At 46.2% G+C, this 15,008-nt stretch overlaps 1 protein-coding gene across 3 annotated transcripts in view; it reads right to left on the bottom strand.

The window, feature by feature from the left end:
- Positions 1-15,008, bottom strand: part of NID2 (nidogen 2) — a 58,547-nt gene that overhangs the window by 23,959 nt on the left and 19,580 nt on the right. For all 3 annotated transcript variants that reach the window (XM_027569936.2, XM_027569933.2, XM_027569935.2), the window contains exons 5-8: positions 10,162-10,311; positions 9,475-9,720; positions 8,080-8,280; positions 6,581-6,811 (exon numbers count right to left, since the gene is read on the bottom strand). In XM_027569936.2, coding sequence (XP_027425737.1) covers positions 6,581-6,811; positions 8,080-8,280; positions 9,475-9,720; positions 10,162-10,311 — 828 coding nt within the window. The remainder of the gene's footprint in view (positions 1-6,580; positions 6,812-8,079; positions 8,281-9,474; positions 9,721-10,161; positions 10,312-15,008) is intronic.

Raw genomic sequence — 15,008 nt, 5'->3', positions numbered from 1 at the left:
TCTTGCAGGGGAATATTCTTATTCCCATATTATGGCCTAAAAAGAAAAAAAGGAGGGCCATGCATTTATCCTTGGATTGCTTCAATGATGCTGGCTGGAGAAGGTTACAGAATCTTTGCCAAGAAAAAAGGACCAACAAATGGCTCCGGCACTTTTTAAACCTGATGAACTTAAGGATGTCAATGTGAGCCTAGCTCCAAATAGCAAGCAGACACCCTTGCACGTTCCTCGTTCTTCCCTCCGCATCTCCTGGTGGACAGGATGGAAACACAATCCTGGGGTTACAGAGTTGTACAGACCAAGTTCCTGAGACAGTCCCCAGCATGGTTATAGTTAAGAACAATAGAGTCATATCCTCATTGAAGGCCTGACTCAAGACAATTCTTATTTCTCCATTTTAGGAGAAGATTCTGTATAAAATGCCTGGCCTACCCAGCCAAAGGGGGAAGTGAGCTTTGAAATGATTTAATTTGTAAACACTAACGCTTAATCTTCTTGCTCCGTACTTTCCAGCATCCAATTTGCACTGTGGCACGTTCTGGCAAAGATTAGTAAGTATGCAGAGATGTCAAAAGCTTACCACCCAGCCAGGCACACAAAAAATGCAGTCCAAAAGCTGACTTTCAGACTTGGATGGGATACCCTGGCCTACCTGAAACTAAGGGGAAAATAATGTCCATAATTACAGGACACTGATTTAAAATATGCTTCACTGACTTGGCAGGCCACATAATTCAGAGCCCAGTGCAAGAGGAAAATGTGGAGCCCTCGCTCAAAAATTAAGAGTTTCAAGAGGACAGCAGCGGAGCAGTAAACCAAGTGTAGAGTCCTTCTGAACACAGGCCCTGCTCACGGAATTCGGTTTCCAAAACCCTTGTTTTAAAAATACATTCCTAAAACCACATAGCTATGCATGCTCTCTGGCATGTTCGCTCTCCCCCTATCGCAGCACGAACAACAGGATCCTCCTCACGACGAGTTCTAGTTCGCCCTCACCCTCTCCAACAGCCTGACTCTCTGACAGGAGAGCTGGAACTAATTTACTCATTTAATCAAGAGAAGAGCGGTTTTCCTTCAAGGAACAGTCCGTTCCGCTTCCCCGCGTGGCCCTCTGCCCAGTCTCCTCAACTTGCCAGAAGGAGCCCTGAAGTGGGTGCCAGGGGGTCCGGTTCTAGGAGCCCAGGAGAGACGGCCGACCCGCAGCTGAAGCGCAAACACTGGGCGAGGTGCGGGGGCTGCGGCTGGGCCGGGCCCCAGGCTCTGACGGCTCACGGGGCGGACGCAGCCCCGACAGCACGGCCTCACCGGCCCTGGGAAGCCAGGCGCGCCCACGTCGACTGGGGCGGCCACGCTGTGTCCCAGACGTTCCAGCCGGACCGTCATTCCCTCTGGAGAGACGGAAACACTCAAGATGATAATGCTGTGCACGGAGGGCAGCGAGAGGGGGGTGCAGGGGGTGTAGGGGAAGGATTTTGTTACTTGTTTTCTTTTGCCCCGTTTTTCTCCTATTCAGGGAGCGTAACCCGTATTGCAGTGTTCTATAGGGGTGGATGCAACAGGGTGCAGACACAAAGGGTTAAAACACACATTCCCTCTTGCAATTCGGCCCAAATTTTGAGGCGTCCTGAGGCCAGTGGAGTCCATGTGGGAAAGCAGGGCCAGGCGAGGTGACCGGGTGGGCTCTGGAGCTGGTGCCCGGGATTGGGTCCCAGCTGGTCACTTTGTAGCTGCGACTGGGCAAGTCTCTATAAAATGGGGGCTGATGATCGGCCTATTGGGCAGGGGATTGTGTGGGACTAAGTACTCAGAACAGGGCTTGGCACCAAGTAAACCATCCTTTGCTAGTGTTAGGATTTGACTTGCGTGGAAGGGAAAATCACATAAAGTTCTAAAGACAAATTAGCAGCCTGGTACCTGACAGTTTACTGGCATTCTTTCTGTTACTCCCATCTGGTGGGTCTCCAGGAAAAATACATCCAGAGATTTATCTTTTCCCCACATACTTCTAGAATCGGAGCAGGATTCCTTGGCCTGGGAGGCTCCTCCGCTAATCGTTGGTTTTTACACATCAGACACCTTACACCCAGCAAAGGGCAGAAGGAGGTTTTCCTTTGTTTTTGCTCAAATCTTTTGAGAAAGAGACAATAATCTTTTCCCTTCTTCCGATACACGTTTCTCTAAAATCAACTGACATTTTCATGCTATTAATTCAATACCTTATAATCCTTGGGCTCCCAATGCCTGCACCCCCAAGCAAGTTTCCTAAAACCAAACTGCCCACCCACCCCGCACCAGCAAACTCTGGATTCTCCTTTCAAGTCATCTCTGCATCCTTGAAGAGTCCAGCCCTCTGGCCTTAATCTCGGTATCATATTGCTGAAGTGACCGTCGCACCTTGAGCGTGAGGAGGCTTCCGGAGCCCTCCTCTCCAATGCTGAGTCCTAGAATCATCTCTTGGAGACACCAATTCCGGCCTCAGCAGTATCAGTATGGAGCCACGTGTGGGAGACCCTCTCTTTTCTCCTCCTGTGCCCCTCGCATTCTAGGGGAAAGCACTAGCTACTGGCTTTCAGAATTAAACTGTCCCTTTTGGGCACCTGGGTGGCTCAGTCAGGCCATGATCTCAGGATCCTGGGATCGAGCCCTGCATCGGGCTCCCTGCTCAGCGGGGAGTCTGCTTCTCCCTCTCCCTCTGTTCTTGCTCTCTCTCAAATAAATAAAATCTTTAAAAAAATAAATAAAAGGTCCCTTCCATCTGACAATTTCCTACCTGCTAGGGTTCCCGGACTTTGCAAGCTCATCTTCTGGCTCACCTAAACATTTTTTATTTTTTTAATCAAGATTTTTAAAGAACAGTTTTAGGTTTACAGAAAAACTGAGAAGTAAAGTTTCCATACCCTCCCCTTTCCCCAGTTTGCAGCTCATTAGCTTCTTGTATTAGTGTGGTACATTTATAACTGATAAACCAAGATGGATATAGTATTACCTAAAATCTCTAGTTTACATTAGGGCTCACTCTTTGTGTCATGCAGTTGTAGGTTTCGGTAGATGTATCCACATCTACAGTGAATAGCTTCACTGTCCTAAAAATCCCATGCTCTCCCCATTCACCCCATCTCCCTCCCCCTGAACTCCTGCTAACCATGGATCTTTTTATTCTCTGTAGTTTCACTTTTCCTAGAATGTCATATACAGTTGACCCTTGAACAACACGGGGGGTAGGGGTGCTGACCCCCTGCATAGCTGAAAATCTGTATCTCTTGACTCCCCCCAAACTAGTAGCCTACTGTTGACCAAAAGCTTTACCAATAACACATATTTTGTATATTACATACTGTATTCTTATAATAAAGTAAGCTAAAGAAAATGTTAAGAAAATACATGTTCAGTACTATACTGAAAAAAAAAAAAAAAACCCACATATGAGTAAACCTGCCCAGTTCAAACCCATGTCATTCAAGGGTCAACTGTAGTTGGAATCACACCAAGGTAGCTTTTTTCAGACCGGCGTCTTTTGCTTAGCAATGTGTATTTCGGGTTACTCACGTCCTTAATGCTTCATAAGCCTAGAACATTTTTACCATGTTTATCAAGCTTCACAGGTATGGTTAATTCTAACTGAAGTTTGAGAAACACTGCTTTAGTTTTTTTTCCCTCCTACAATTATTTTTTTTTCCAGTTAAGATAGAACTCACAAACCATATAATTCCCACATCTAAAGTACACAATTCAATGTTTTTTAGTATATTTACAGTTACGCAACCATCACCACAATCAATTTTAAAACATTTTAATCCCCCCACAAAAGAAACTTGCACCCTTTGGCTATCCATGCCTTACCCTCCTATTATGCCCCAGCCCGACGCAACCACTAATCTACTGTTTTTGTGGATTTGCCTCTTTTGGATATTCCATTAGATAGAATCAAAATGTTGTCCTTTGTGACTAGTTACCTTCACTCAGCATATTTTCAAAATTCATTCCCATCAGTATTTCATTCCTTTTTTATGTGCTGCTAATATTCTGCTATATGGATATAGGACATTTTAAAAATCCATTCATCAACTGATGGACATTTGGGTTGTTCCTATCTTTTGGCTATTCTGAATAATGCTGCCATGAATATTTGTGTCCAAGTTTTTGTGGGGACATAAACTTTCATTTCTCTTGGTTATATAGCTAGGAGTAGAATTGCTCAAGTGGTAACTCTGTGTTTAACTTTGAGAAACTGGACTGTTTTCCACAGTAGGTATACCATTTTATACTCCTGCCAGCAGTGTATGAGGGTTTGTTTCTCCACATCTTCACCAATGCTTGTTATTATCTGTTTTTTATTGTAGCTGTCCACATGCATGTAAAGTAGCATCATTATGGTTTTGATTGTGTTTGCATTTCCCTGATAACTAATGATATTGAGCATCTTCTCATGTGCTTTGGGTGTTTATCTTCTGACAAATGTTCTATCCAAATATCTTTTTATTGTGTTGTAAGAGTTCTTTGTATATTCTAGATACAAGTCTCTTATTAAGTAAAGGATTTTCAGGGGCTCCTGGGTGGCTCAGTAGGTTAAGCATCTGCTTTTGGCTCAGGTCGTGATCCCAGGGCCCTGGGATGGAGCCCTGCATCAGGCTCCCTGCTCAGCGGGGAATCTGCTTCTCCCTCTCCCTCTGCAGCTCCCCCTGCTTGTGCTTTCTCTCAAATAGATAAATCAAATCTTTTAAAAAGTATAGGATTTTCAAATATTTTATCTCATTCTGTGGGTTGTATGTTCACTTTGTTGATAATATCATCCAAAGCACAAGTTTTTAATTTTGATGACACCCAATTTTTTCCTTTGTTGCTTATGCTTTTAGTATCCCCTCTAAAGAAGCCATTGCCAAATGCAGAGTCACAAAAATTCACACCTTATTTTTTCTAAAATTTTAGCTATATTACATTAACATCTTTGACCCATTTTGGGTTAATTTTTTTTTAAGATTTTATTTCTTTATTTGACAGAGAGAGAGATAGCAAGTGAGGGAACACAAGCAGGGGGAGTGGGAGAGGGAGAAGCAGGCTTCCCGCTGAGCAGGGAGCCCGATGTGGGGCTCGATCCCAGGACCCTGGGATCATGACCCAAGCCGAAGGCAGACGCTTAATGACTGAGCCACCCAGGCACCCCCGGTTAATTTTTGTATATAGTATGCGATAGGGGTCCCTCATCATTCTTTAGAATGTGGATATCCAGCTGTTCCAGAACCATTTGTTTAAAAAACCTATTCTCTCTCCTCACTGAATTGTTTTGGCAACCATGTCAAAAACCAACAGACTGTAAATGTGTTTGTGTTTATTTCTGGATTCTTGCTTCTATTCCATTGATCTGTATATCCATTCTTATGCTAGGAACACACGGTCTTCATTACTCTTAAGTTTTGAAATCAGGAAGTGGAATTCCTCCAACTCTGTTCTTTTTCAGTATTGTTTTGGCTATTCTGGGTTCCTTAAATTTCCTTGAATTTTAGGATCAATTTCTCAGTTTTTGCCAAAAAGCCAGCTAATAGGATTGTGTTGAATCTATAGATCAATTTAGGAAGCACTGCCATTTTAACACTAAGTCTTCTGATTCATAAACATGGAATTCAGTCTTCTAATTTTCTTTTTATTTAGGTCTCAATTTTTTTTTTCCAAAAATGCCTTATAGGTTTTAATGTAAAAGAATTATACTAAAAAATTTTTTTTAATCCTAAACATTTTTGGAACAGAATCATTTAAAATTTCCTTTTCAGTTTGCTCACTGTTACTATATAGAAATACAAGATCAAAATACAAAAATTATATCCTGCAACTTTGCTGAACTTATTAGTTCTAATAGTTTAATGAATTAGATTTTCTACATATAAGATTACATCACAAGGGAACTTCTTCCTCTCCAGTCTGGATGCCTTTTATTGTCTTGCCTAATTGCCCGGGCTAAAACTTCCAATCCAGAGCTAAACAGAAGCGGCAAGAACACACCCTTGTCGAATTCCTGATCTTAGAGTGAAAGCATCCAGTCTCTCCTCGTTGAGTACGATGTTAACCTGGGTTTTTCTTACATGCAGTTCTTTTTGTTTTTCCAGGCACTGGCTCTTTGTCTTACCTTAACTTGGTGAAATCGTTCCCCTCCTTTAAGTTCTAGCTAAAAATGTCACTTTCTAGGGACCTCTTCCCTGAACCTCCAGGCTAGGCTCATAGCACCCTGTTCTCATCACAATTGTAACAAATACTTGTCAGCATCATTTTCCCTCCTGACTTGGCCTCACCTGTTCACAGGTGTCTCCCCAACACAGACTGGCACACATACGGAGTTTGACTACAGATCAGCTTCACATATCGTACTCTATTCCTTTGTTTGGCAGGGACACTGTTCTAAAAGTTCCATTTCTACCTCTGTCTCCATCTCTAAGACAAGACTCTGCTTTATTCATCCTTACCCTCAGCACCTAACACGGAGCCTGGCACTCAGTAACCCTTAGGAACCTCTGTGAATCATTCTGAGGTGACTCAAAAAGGAAGCAATGTTAGATTCAATTTTTGCCTAAAACAACAGAAGGAAATGTACCTTCAACTGGGCCAATCTGATTGGTCACAGCAAATCTAAGCACCCTTTCTTCATCCGTGTACAAGGCAAAGACCCGGTCCACATTCAGCTGCTGGGGGGTGGGGACGGCCGGGTGTCTGGGGGCGTGCCTGCAGGCCTCGTAAGTGATGTTCTGGTAGATGCGGTAGGACCGTGTTTGGTTGATGGCACCAAAGGTGAGTGAGTAGTCTCTGGAACTTGTGGAGGTCACAGCTGCAAAAGACATTATTCAGCCCAACCGGTAAACGTTTAAAATATTAGAGTTTCATGTAGGGTCGATTTTTTCTGTAGGGTTTTTCACCTAATGCCTGGAGCATGTTCCCTTGGGAAATTCCTGAGTTTATATGGAAAACCCGCAAGGCAATTCCGGGAATCTGAGTAGATGCAAAGCCAAAGTGCTGTCATTGCTGTCATTATTAGCAAAGAATAAATTCTGCTACCATGTGCCAGCTACGCCAGGCGCTCTATAAGCATGGCCTTCTTCATGCCTCATCCCAGCGAGGTGAGCCCCGAGATCATGTGCAGGGAGCCTTACAGAGGTCAAGAAGTAGCCTAAGACATGAGGCCAACGTGTGATAGAGCTGGAACTGGAACACAAGTCAGCCTGACTCTATACCCCAAGTTTTCAACCAGTCCACGCTCTAGAGGACATAGACGTGACTGCTCCCAACACCCTGCACTTAAGCCCGAAGGGTTCGGGCAAAGGAAGGGGCTGTTTCTCAGTCTGAGCGTGCAGTGGGAAGCCTGGACCAGGGTTCTGTTCACTGTCTGGGTCTCCACCACCCGTTCTCCTCCCTTCGTCTCCTGCCCAGCTTCCAACTCCCACACCACAGAAGGAAGAAAGGCACAGCTCCAAGCAAACCACTCTGCTGCAGGACAGCAACTGTGACTAAGCCAACATCTTGCATTCGGGTGGTTTTCCAGAACTCATCAGGATTGACACATGTCAACCACGGAAAGCAAGGAGAAAAGGTGTTCTTATGCTCATTCTGAAGAGGAGAAAATAGGCTGTCAGATGGTAAGTGACCTTATCCCCATATATTTTCAACTACAAATCTGTGATGTGAATTCCTATCTTCTGACTCCAAATCGTTTTACAACGCTGTGCATCTCATTTTAAAACAGGCTGAAACGAGTAAAAATTCCAATAATCCCTACTTTCCTGTGGTCCAGATGGTTTAAAACTGTATGTACTCATACAACCCTTACACACCCCCAAAGACAAGGTTGCTGTTTCTTACCTTATCACTGGCATTACATTAACACTGGGATGGGGACACTGATATTCATTTATGCAGCAGCCAACACTTCTCTCACTTATACTATATATTTGATAAGAGTAATAAAAAGGATACTGAGCTCCTTTTATGTACCACACGCTGTTCTAAGGACATGCCATGTAATAGCTCATCATCCTCACAAATATCTCGCAAAATATGTACCATCCCCATGTTATAGGTGTCAAAACTGGTTATACATACCTGAGTCTGAGTAGTGGTAAATCTCCTTGTAGGGAGCTATGTGGACTGTGAAATTTGCTGGGATGTAGGGCACCTGGCCCTGAATGTTGGTCTTAATGCTCAGATAGTTCTCTGGGTCAAGTCCCTCGGCAGTTTGAGTGATTCGAACCCTCTCTTCTCCTGGGTGGAAAGTAACTTCCATAACATGGGTAAAGGTAGCACCTGGAGAGGAAGAAAGAATTTAGCACAGAGCTAGGATGAGGTAGCATCTTCCAGTAATAATTACCAGTGCATACTTCTTAATTTCTACTGCTGTTGGAGATGGTGCCTAAGAAGATCATCTGATATCCAAGACTAACTACTATTAGCTGTTGATTTCATCAGTTCCCCAAATTTTCTATTAAACGGTATGGTTTCATCCTGCCTCCTTTCACACTGCTTCTCTTTCTAACAGCTTGTTTTCTGTGAGAAGCTACTGGGGACATCTTGACCCTTCTCTTTGTAAGGTTGCCAGACTTAAAAAACAAACAAGCAAAAAAAAAAAAAAAACCTTAGGACACCCAGTTAAATTTGAATTTCAGATAAATAATGAATATACTTTAGCAGAATACATCTCATACAACATTTGGCACATACTTTTACTAAGTTATGCAGAAGATGATTGTTTTATTCAAAATTTGCCGAAAAACAAGATCCCCAGAATAGCTCTTGAGTCTATAGCTGAAGGTGGGGGGAAGAACTTTTCTCTCAGTACTTTCTCTGTGATAAAGATAAATCCAGTAGGAAACAAGCCTTTGCACGTAAGGAGGAAAGTGCCCCAAAGTATCCTCTACACCCTTGCTATCAAAGCATGGTCCTTAGACCAGCATGAGCGTCTCCGGGGAGCTTGCTAGGAAAACAGAATCATAGACCCCACCCCGGGGCCACAGAGCCAGAATCTGCCTTTTCACAAGGGCTGCAGTTGATCTGTGTGCAGGTTAGAGTCTGAGAAGGACTGGTCTGTACCATTATCGGTCAGAGTTGTTGGGGTGAGAGGAGGAAGGAAGTTTACTCACGAAGTAAACTCCTCTCCAGATACCCTATGATCACCATTTGTGCATCCCTATTTGACAGATCTGCGCCTAACAACTCAAGTAAACACAGCCTGACAAACAAGCTTCAACCCATTCGGGTGAAAGGACCTACATGTTCCAAAGGGAATCATCCTATTCCTCAGGACAATGTGAAGAACATGTGGAAGGAATCAGTCTTTCAAAAACAGTCCTGTGAGACCAAACCATTCCCAACTACCACCCCCACAGAAAACGAGACCCCCTGAGGCTCTGGAACACGGAACAAGCCAATCCTTACTCACGGAATATCAAGACCAAAGTGTGATGGCCAGTGACCAGCGGCCCCTTCAAATATCCTACTCACCTGTGAAGCTGAAGCCATTCTCCCAGCCTGGTTTCTGTAAAGCAAAGAGCCAGCCAAATAGGCCTCCGATTGGTGTGAGCGGGAGAAGGGCTTGGGCCGCGGGCTGAGGGATGTGGCTGATGGCCGTGTAGGCTCTGCCATCATTGCCCACAATGTAAGCATGCAGGTCCACGTCCTCGAAGTGCACGGACGTGTGGCCCACATGGAGGTGGCCACTCACTTTCCCATTGACCCGATGAGGTACCCCTGAAAGACAGCAAATCCAGTCGACTAGGTCCATCGTCCAGGTTGGCAATGGACGCGTGGAAAATCATTCCACTCACGATTCCCAAAACTCAGTCTTTGGCCATTCTCATGATTCCGTAACCGACCGATTAACTGTCTAGGTACAAAACAGACCTGTCTTCGATTTCTTTTCTCCCATCCTCCCACTCTCCCATCCACTTTGACTCTAATGAGCTGGCAAAAAGGACGAAAGCCTTCTGGCTAATCCTCAAATTGGGAAAGGAGCCCAAATGTGTTCATTTCTCAAACATTTATCCAGCACCTTCAAGTGGCCAGTTCTGGGATGCATGCAGTGGAGATGCGTGGTCCGTAAAGCAGAGTTCACAGCCCCAGTCGCAAACCAGCGAGCAGCAAAATCATACAGGGCGCAGCCCCCAGCCCGGTCAAGTGCACACTCCTTACCTTCTGGGAGACAGTGCTTCCCATTTCCGTAAAACCTGGACTGGCAATGGCAGCAGAAGCCGGTGGCGTAGTCAGTGCAGAAGGCGTGCCGGGAGCACTGTCCGTGGTGGTCCTCACAGGTTTCCTTGTTGGCAGCATTATACGTGAAGACTGGAAAGCAGAAACCAACTTGCGTTAAAAGGACAGATTCCAGCATCGTTGCTGTCAAGCTTCATTATGGACACCACATCTGCGCCATAAAATCGGCTTAGATGGTAATAAACAAATGGGTTTTTGATGTTTAAGAGACAGGAACAACATTCAACCCAAGGGAATTAACTTGCTTGGTCTTCTGGCAAGGAGTACTGCTGACGGCTCCCATCTGGTCTCAGTGCAGAGCTGGGGAAGGCGGAGGAGGCTGCACCACTCCGGTGTGAGTGCAGGAACAGAAAGGCCAACCAGGAAGCACATGTTAGGCTGAACTGCACAAAACTGCCGTCCTGTGGGTCTACAATGGTCAAATAGCAGGTTTATGTGGCTCAACCCGAAAGGAACGACCCCAAGAGGAAGACTGAAGAGAGAAATAATGAATGCAGTCTTGGGTCCAAGCATTCTTCTCTTCTAGGGGGACCCTGAACCTAGAGAGAATAGCTTGTAGCTTGTCTCACTGCCCAGGGAAGTAGGTTTTCTTGTGAGAAGGGCCTGCAAGAGCACACACAACCCCCCCTAAGGAAAGTCTATGGAGAGGGAGGGAGGAGAGGGAAGAGGGGAGCCAGCTCTTGTTTGCCCTGTGCCTTTGAAGGGTTTCTGGTGGCGGGCATCGCACAAACAGACTGCCACGCAGTATAAGAGAGGGGGCCACAATCACAGCTCTTCTGGGAGACCCATGTGGACCAGTAGTGGTTCCTTCTGTCTCCCACTTATTCGGCCCATTAAAAAAAAAAAAAAAAAAAAAGAGGGCCATCTGTACTACCAAGAAACAGAGGAATTGGAGCAGATGCCATTGTCCATAAAAGAAATGGCCAAGGGAGCGGGGCGTGGCTGGGGGGCTCTAATGGAGAAGAGGGGGCTTTCTCAGGACACCAGGGATGATGCTAATCCTGAGCGTGGCCGCCAGGAGGCAAAGTGGCTGTGCACACCTGGCCTCCACCTCCCTGGGAGCAGCAGTTGGGGGAGACTCCGGGAGCACAAGGGGCAAGCAGGGACAGCACAGAAGCCTAGTGCTGGACTGCTGCAAGGGGTCAGCTCCCGAGGAAGACAGATACCCGACCCCTGGGTGAACCTAGCTGGCAGCCATGCTCCAGATCTAGGTCTGAGGAGGAGGAAACCGGAGGGCAAGGAAGAAATGGAAAGATCAACAGGTAGGGACACAGGATTCCAGGGAAGAACAGAAAAAGAAACCGAGGGAGGGAAGATGTAGCACCACGTTAAGTTAACACCCAGCCAGAGACTTATCAACCAGTGAAAACAGAACACAGTTAACATTTAAATAGTGCTTCCTCTATGCCAGATACTGCTCTATGAAATTTATTCACGCTTTCAGTTTGCACGCAAGCACGGGCCCTTTTTATTCCAGTTCTGCAGATAAACAAGGCGAAGCACAGATTAAAGGGACTTCCCTGAAGTCATCCAGGCAGTAGGTAGCAGAGTTGGGATTTACACCCAGGAGGTCTGGCTCCAGATTCCTAGGAGCTGTACTCCAGTGCAACCCAAGTACTTAGACCGAGAGAGCTGGGTTAAGGATCTGATCAGGTGCTTGAGGTTGATCAGCATAGGCTTCAGCCGGTCAGATTTGAGGCATACTTTATAAATCAAGCCTAACGAATGGTAGGAGAGTGCTGAGACAATCCAGATGGGGTTTACGGCACGCTGGGGGCAAAGCGCAGGAAGAGCATTAGCTTTTGGACAGTAGGACAATCCCTGACTGATGCTAACGGGTTCTTGAGAAAGCGGCAGGCTGAGGGGTTGGCAGGACAGGTAATACGGTCTCCAGTGGAACGTCTGGGAGCAGCGGGAGAATGAAGTCAGGAGAGCACCTTGATGACACAGTTGAAAAATTTCAGTTTGATAAAAATAGATATTTAGGCATAACCCTGAATGTTTTTTTTAAAATAGGAAAGTGATACAGAACTCACATCCCCCTCACCCCAAAAAACCCAGAGTGGATATTACAGAAACTGTTGTGAAGAAAACTATGCATCACTGTCTACCATTGGTTTAAGAAGTCCAGGGGGATCCAGTTTGAGTAAAAAGAAACCAATGAAAAAAAAAAAAAGAAACCAATGTAACTTGTCAGTCTCAGGTGTCTCCAGCCCCTAAGGTAACAGCTAAGTGTAAAGCAACAGCGCCTGGAGGACCTGGCCCAGGGACAAGTGCTCAGGCAGGACTCACCTCCAGAACAAGGCGGGGGAAGGGACGTGGGTGTGTGGGGAGAACAGGGTGCCCCCCACCTCCAGAGGTCAACCGTGCCCGTGGCTCTGTGCAAACCGCAGAAATGCACTCTCTGTTCCCTCCTAGAATCAGGGTGACACTCCTCCACACCTCCATTGCCAGAAGTCACATTTTTCCTGAACGTACCCTGAGTACCAAGGTAAAGAAGCAATCTGATACAGGCCTAAAGGATAGTCATTTTCAGGTGAAGTCGAGTAAAAAATAAAACCAAACTCTAAACACTATTCTCTGGAATTAAAGAAATGGTGGGTTTGTGTTATATTCCCTGTATTTGTTATTTGGTGAAGACTTGCACTCAGTCCCCATTGCAAGAGTGGGTCATCGGAACAGGGAGAGATGGAATGCAGGAAGACCACTGATAGGGAGAGTTAGGTTAATTTAACTAAAAGGCACAGGCATGGCTTTCCTATGGGCAAAAGGAGAGAAGCTCAGCGATGCAGCCTGCAACTTACAAAGGCAGCTGTGCCAAAGTTTGAGCTGATTGCCATATGGACTGCATTTTTCTCACAACAAAAAACAGTGGTTAGGCTCGCGTGAAAGGCCATTAGGCAACTGAAACTATAATCATAACAGGTTACTGGTTATTGGGAAGCTGCTCAGGGATATTCATAAGCAGTTTTGTGGGATATTGCATTCTCTGGACGAAGCTTATCGGGTCACAAACAGAAGCTCAGCCTTCCAGCCCCATGACAACTACACAGGGAAAGAAGATGGGTTCGCTCCTAACAGGGGCATCACAGGCTCCCCTTAGGATCCCTTTTCCGTGCCTGCCTTCACACAGGTGTGCTCGCAGACGCACACACTTAAAACTTACAACATCAGCTTGTCAGGGGAAAGAGGTAAACGCCTGTTGTGCTTTTCTTTCATTTGTTAACTCAACAAATAATGGAAGCACTCACTATGAGCCTGGCTCTGATCTAGGAATTAGGGATAGAGCAGGCAAACATTCTATCCCGAAGCTTACATTCTCCTAGGCAGCAGTGAACCAACAGGTAAATGATTTAGTACAGAGGTTGTCGTTAAGAGCTATACGGAATCTTAAATCAGGGAAGGTCAAGAGGGCTGACAGGGGAGGGGACTTCGCTCTTTTAAACAGCGGGATCAGGAAAGACCTTGGGAGAAGGTGACCTCGGAGCAGAGGCCTGGAGGCAGAGGCAGCAGGACACAAGAGGAGCAGGGGCAGCGGGAGAAGACTGGGGAGGTCCTGGCCGGTTGGCAGAGGGTCCTGCAGGTCACAGGAAGGAGCTGGGCTTCGGTCTGAGTGAGAAGGGGAGCCACTGGGACATCTGGAGCAGAAGAGTGATGACATCAGACTTACGATACCTCGAGAATGAGCCAGTAAGCGGGTGTCCTGGCCGCTGGAAGTGCCGTTGGAGAAGAAGGGCCCAGATACAGAATATTTTGAAGATGGAGCAGACAGGATTTGCTGATGGCTTGGAGGGAGCAGAGAATCGGAGCAGAAAGGGGGAGAAGGCGAGAGCGAGGGAGAGAGAGAAGACAGAGCAGAGAGAAAGAGAAGTCCACGTGATATTCACATCTTGGTAAACTGCCATCTCCGGAGACAGGGACGCTGTGGCGGAGGTTTGTGAGCGATCAGTTCCAGCAACGGCTTGGAGGCATCAGGGAAGCTCTGCCCCCTCTGACAGGACCTATAGCCTCAGCAGGGCCTCATTCAACCACGCAGAAGGAGAGCTGCATTTCTCCGTGGGCTGGGGAGGGGGGACTGTTGCATCAGAATCACCTGGGGTGCCTGTTAAAAACATTAATTCCCAGCGCACACCTTAGCGCTACCAATCCACATTCTAGGGGTGGATCCCCGGTATCTGCACCTGAGCCACTGCCCTGGTGGTTCTTACGCCCACTGGTGAAGATGTTCAGGACGTTTGTAAACTTTCCATTTCTGAGCTAGGGAATGCTCGTTAACGTAGTTAATGAATTTCATCTGACAGCAGCTCCTAGGGTGGTGGGATTTCAGAGAATGCTCTCACATTCATTCCTGGCCGGCTGAGCGACAGGACTCAGTGCTTATTGCCCACTTGGGCCCAGAGCCACAAGCAAGCAACGTGAAGATCCGTTAGTGGAGGAAGCCCAGAAGCCAGACCCTTCCCTGAAGAAGAGGCAGAACTGTACCTAGAAACAGATCCCACATGCAGCTATCAATCCCAGGCAAGAAAAGCCAGACTTTTGGCCAATGGGCCTTCTCAAATTTCTATGGGAAATGCAGAGAGATCCAAAGATGCTGCACTACTTGAAGGCGTAGAATCAGCGTCTGAAATCCCAGCTAGATGAGACGTGCGATGAGCTCATCCCAAAACAAAGTGGCAATTTTCTTTTTCAGTGATATGCCTCTTCACATCGGACTTCTGGATGTATTTTCACACACTTCTCCCTAGTCTGGTAAAGAAATATTATCTCCA

This window comes from Zalophus californianus, chromosome 6, assembly GCF_009762305.2.
Source record: "Zalophus californianus isolate mZalCal1 chromosome 6, mZalCal1.pri.v2, whole genome shotgun sequence".
In the NCBI taxonomy this organism is placed as follows: Eukaryota; Metazoa; Chordata; class Mammalia; order Carnivora; family Otariidae; genus Zalophus; species Zalophus californianus.
This window is presented reverse-complemented; position numbering and strand designations above follow the sequence as displayed.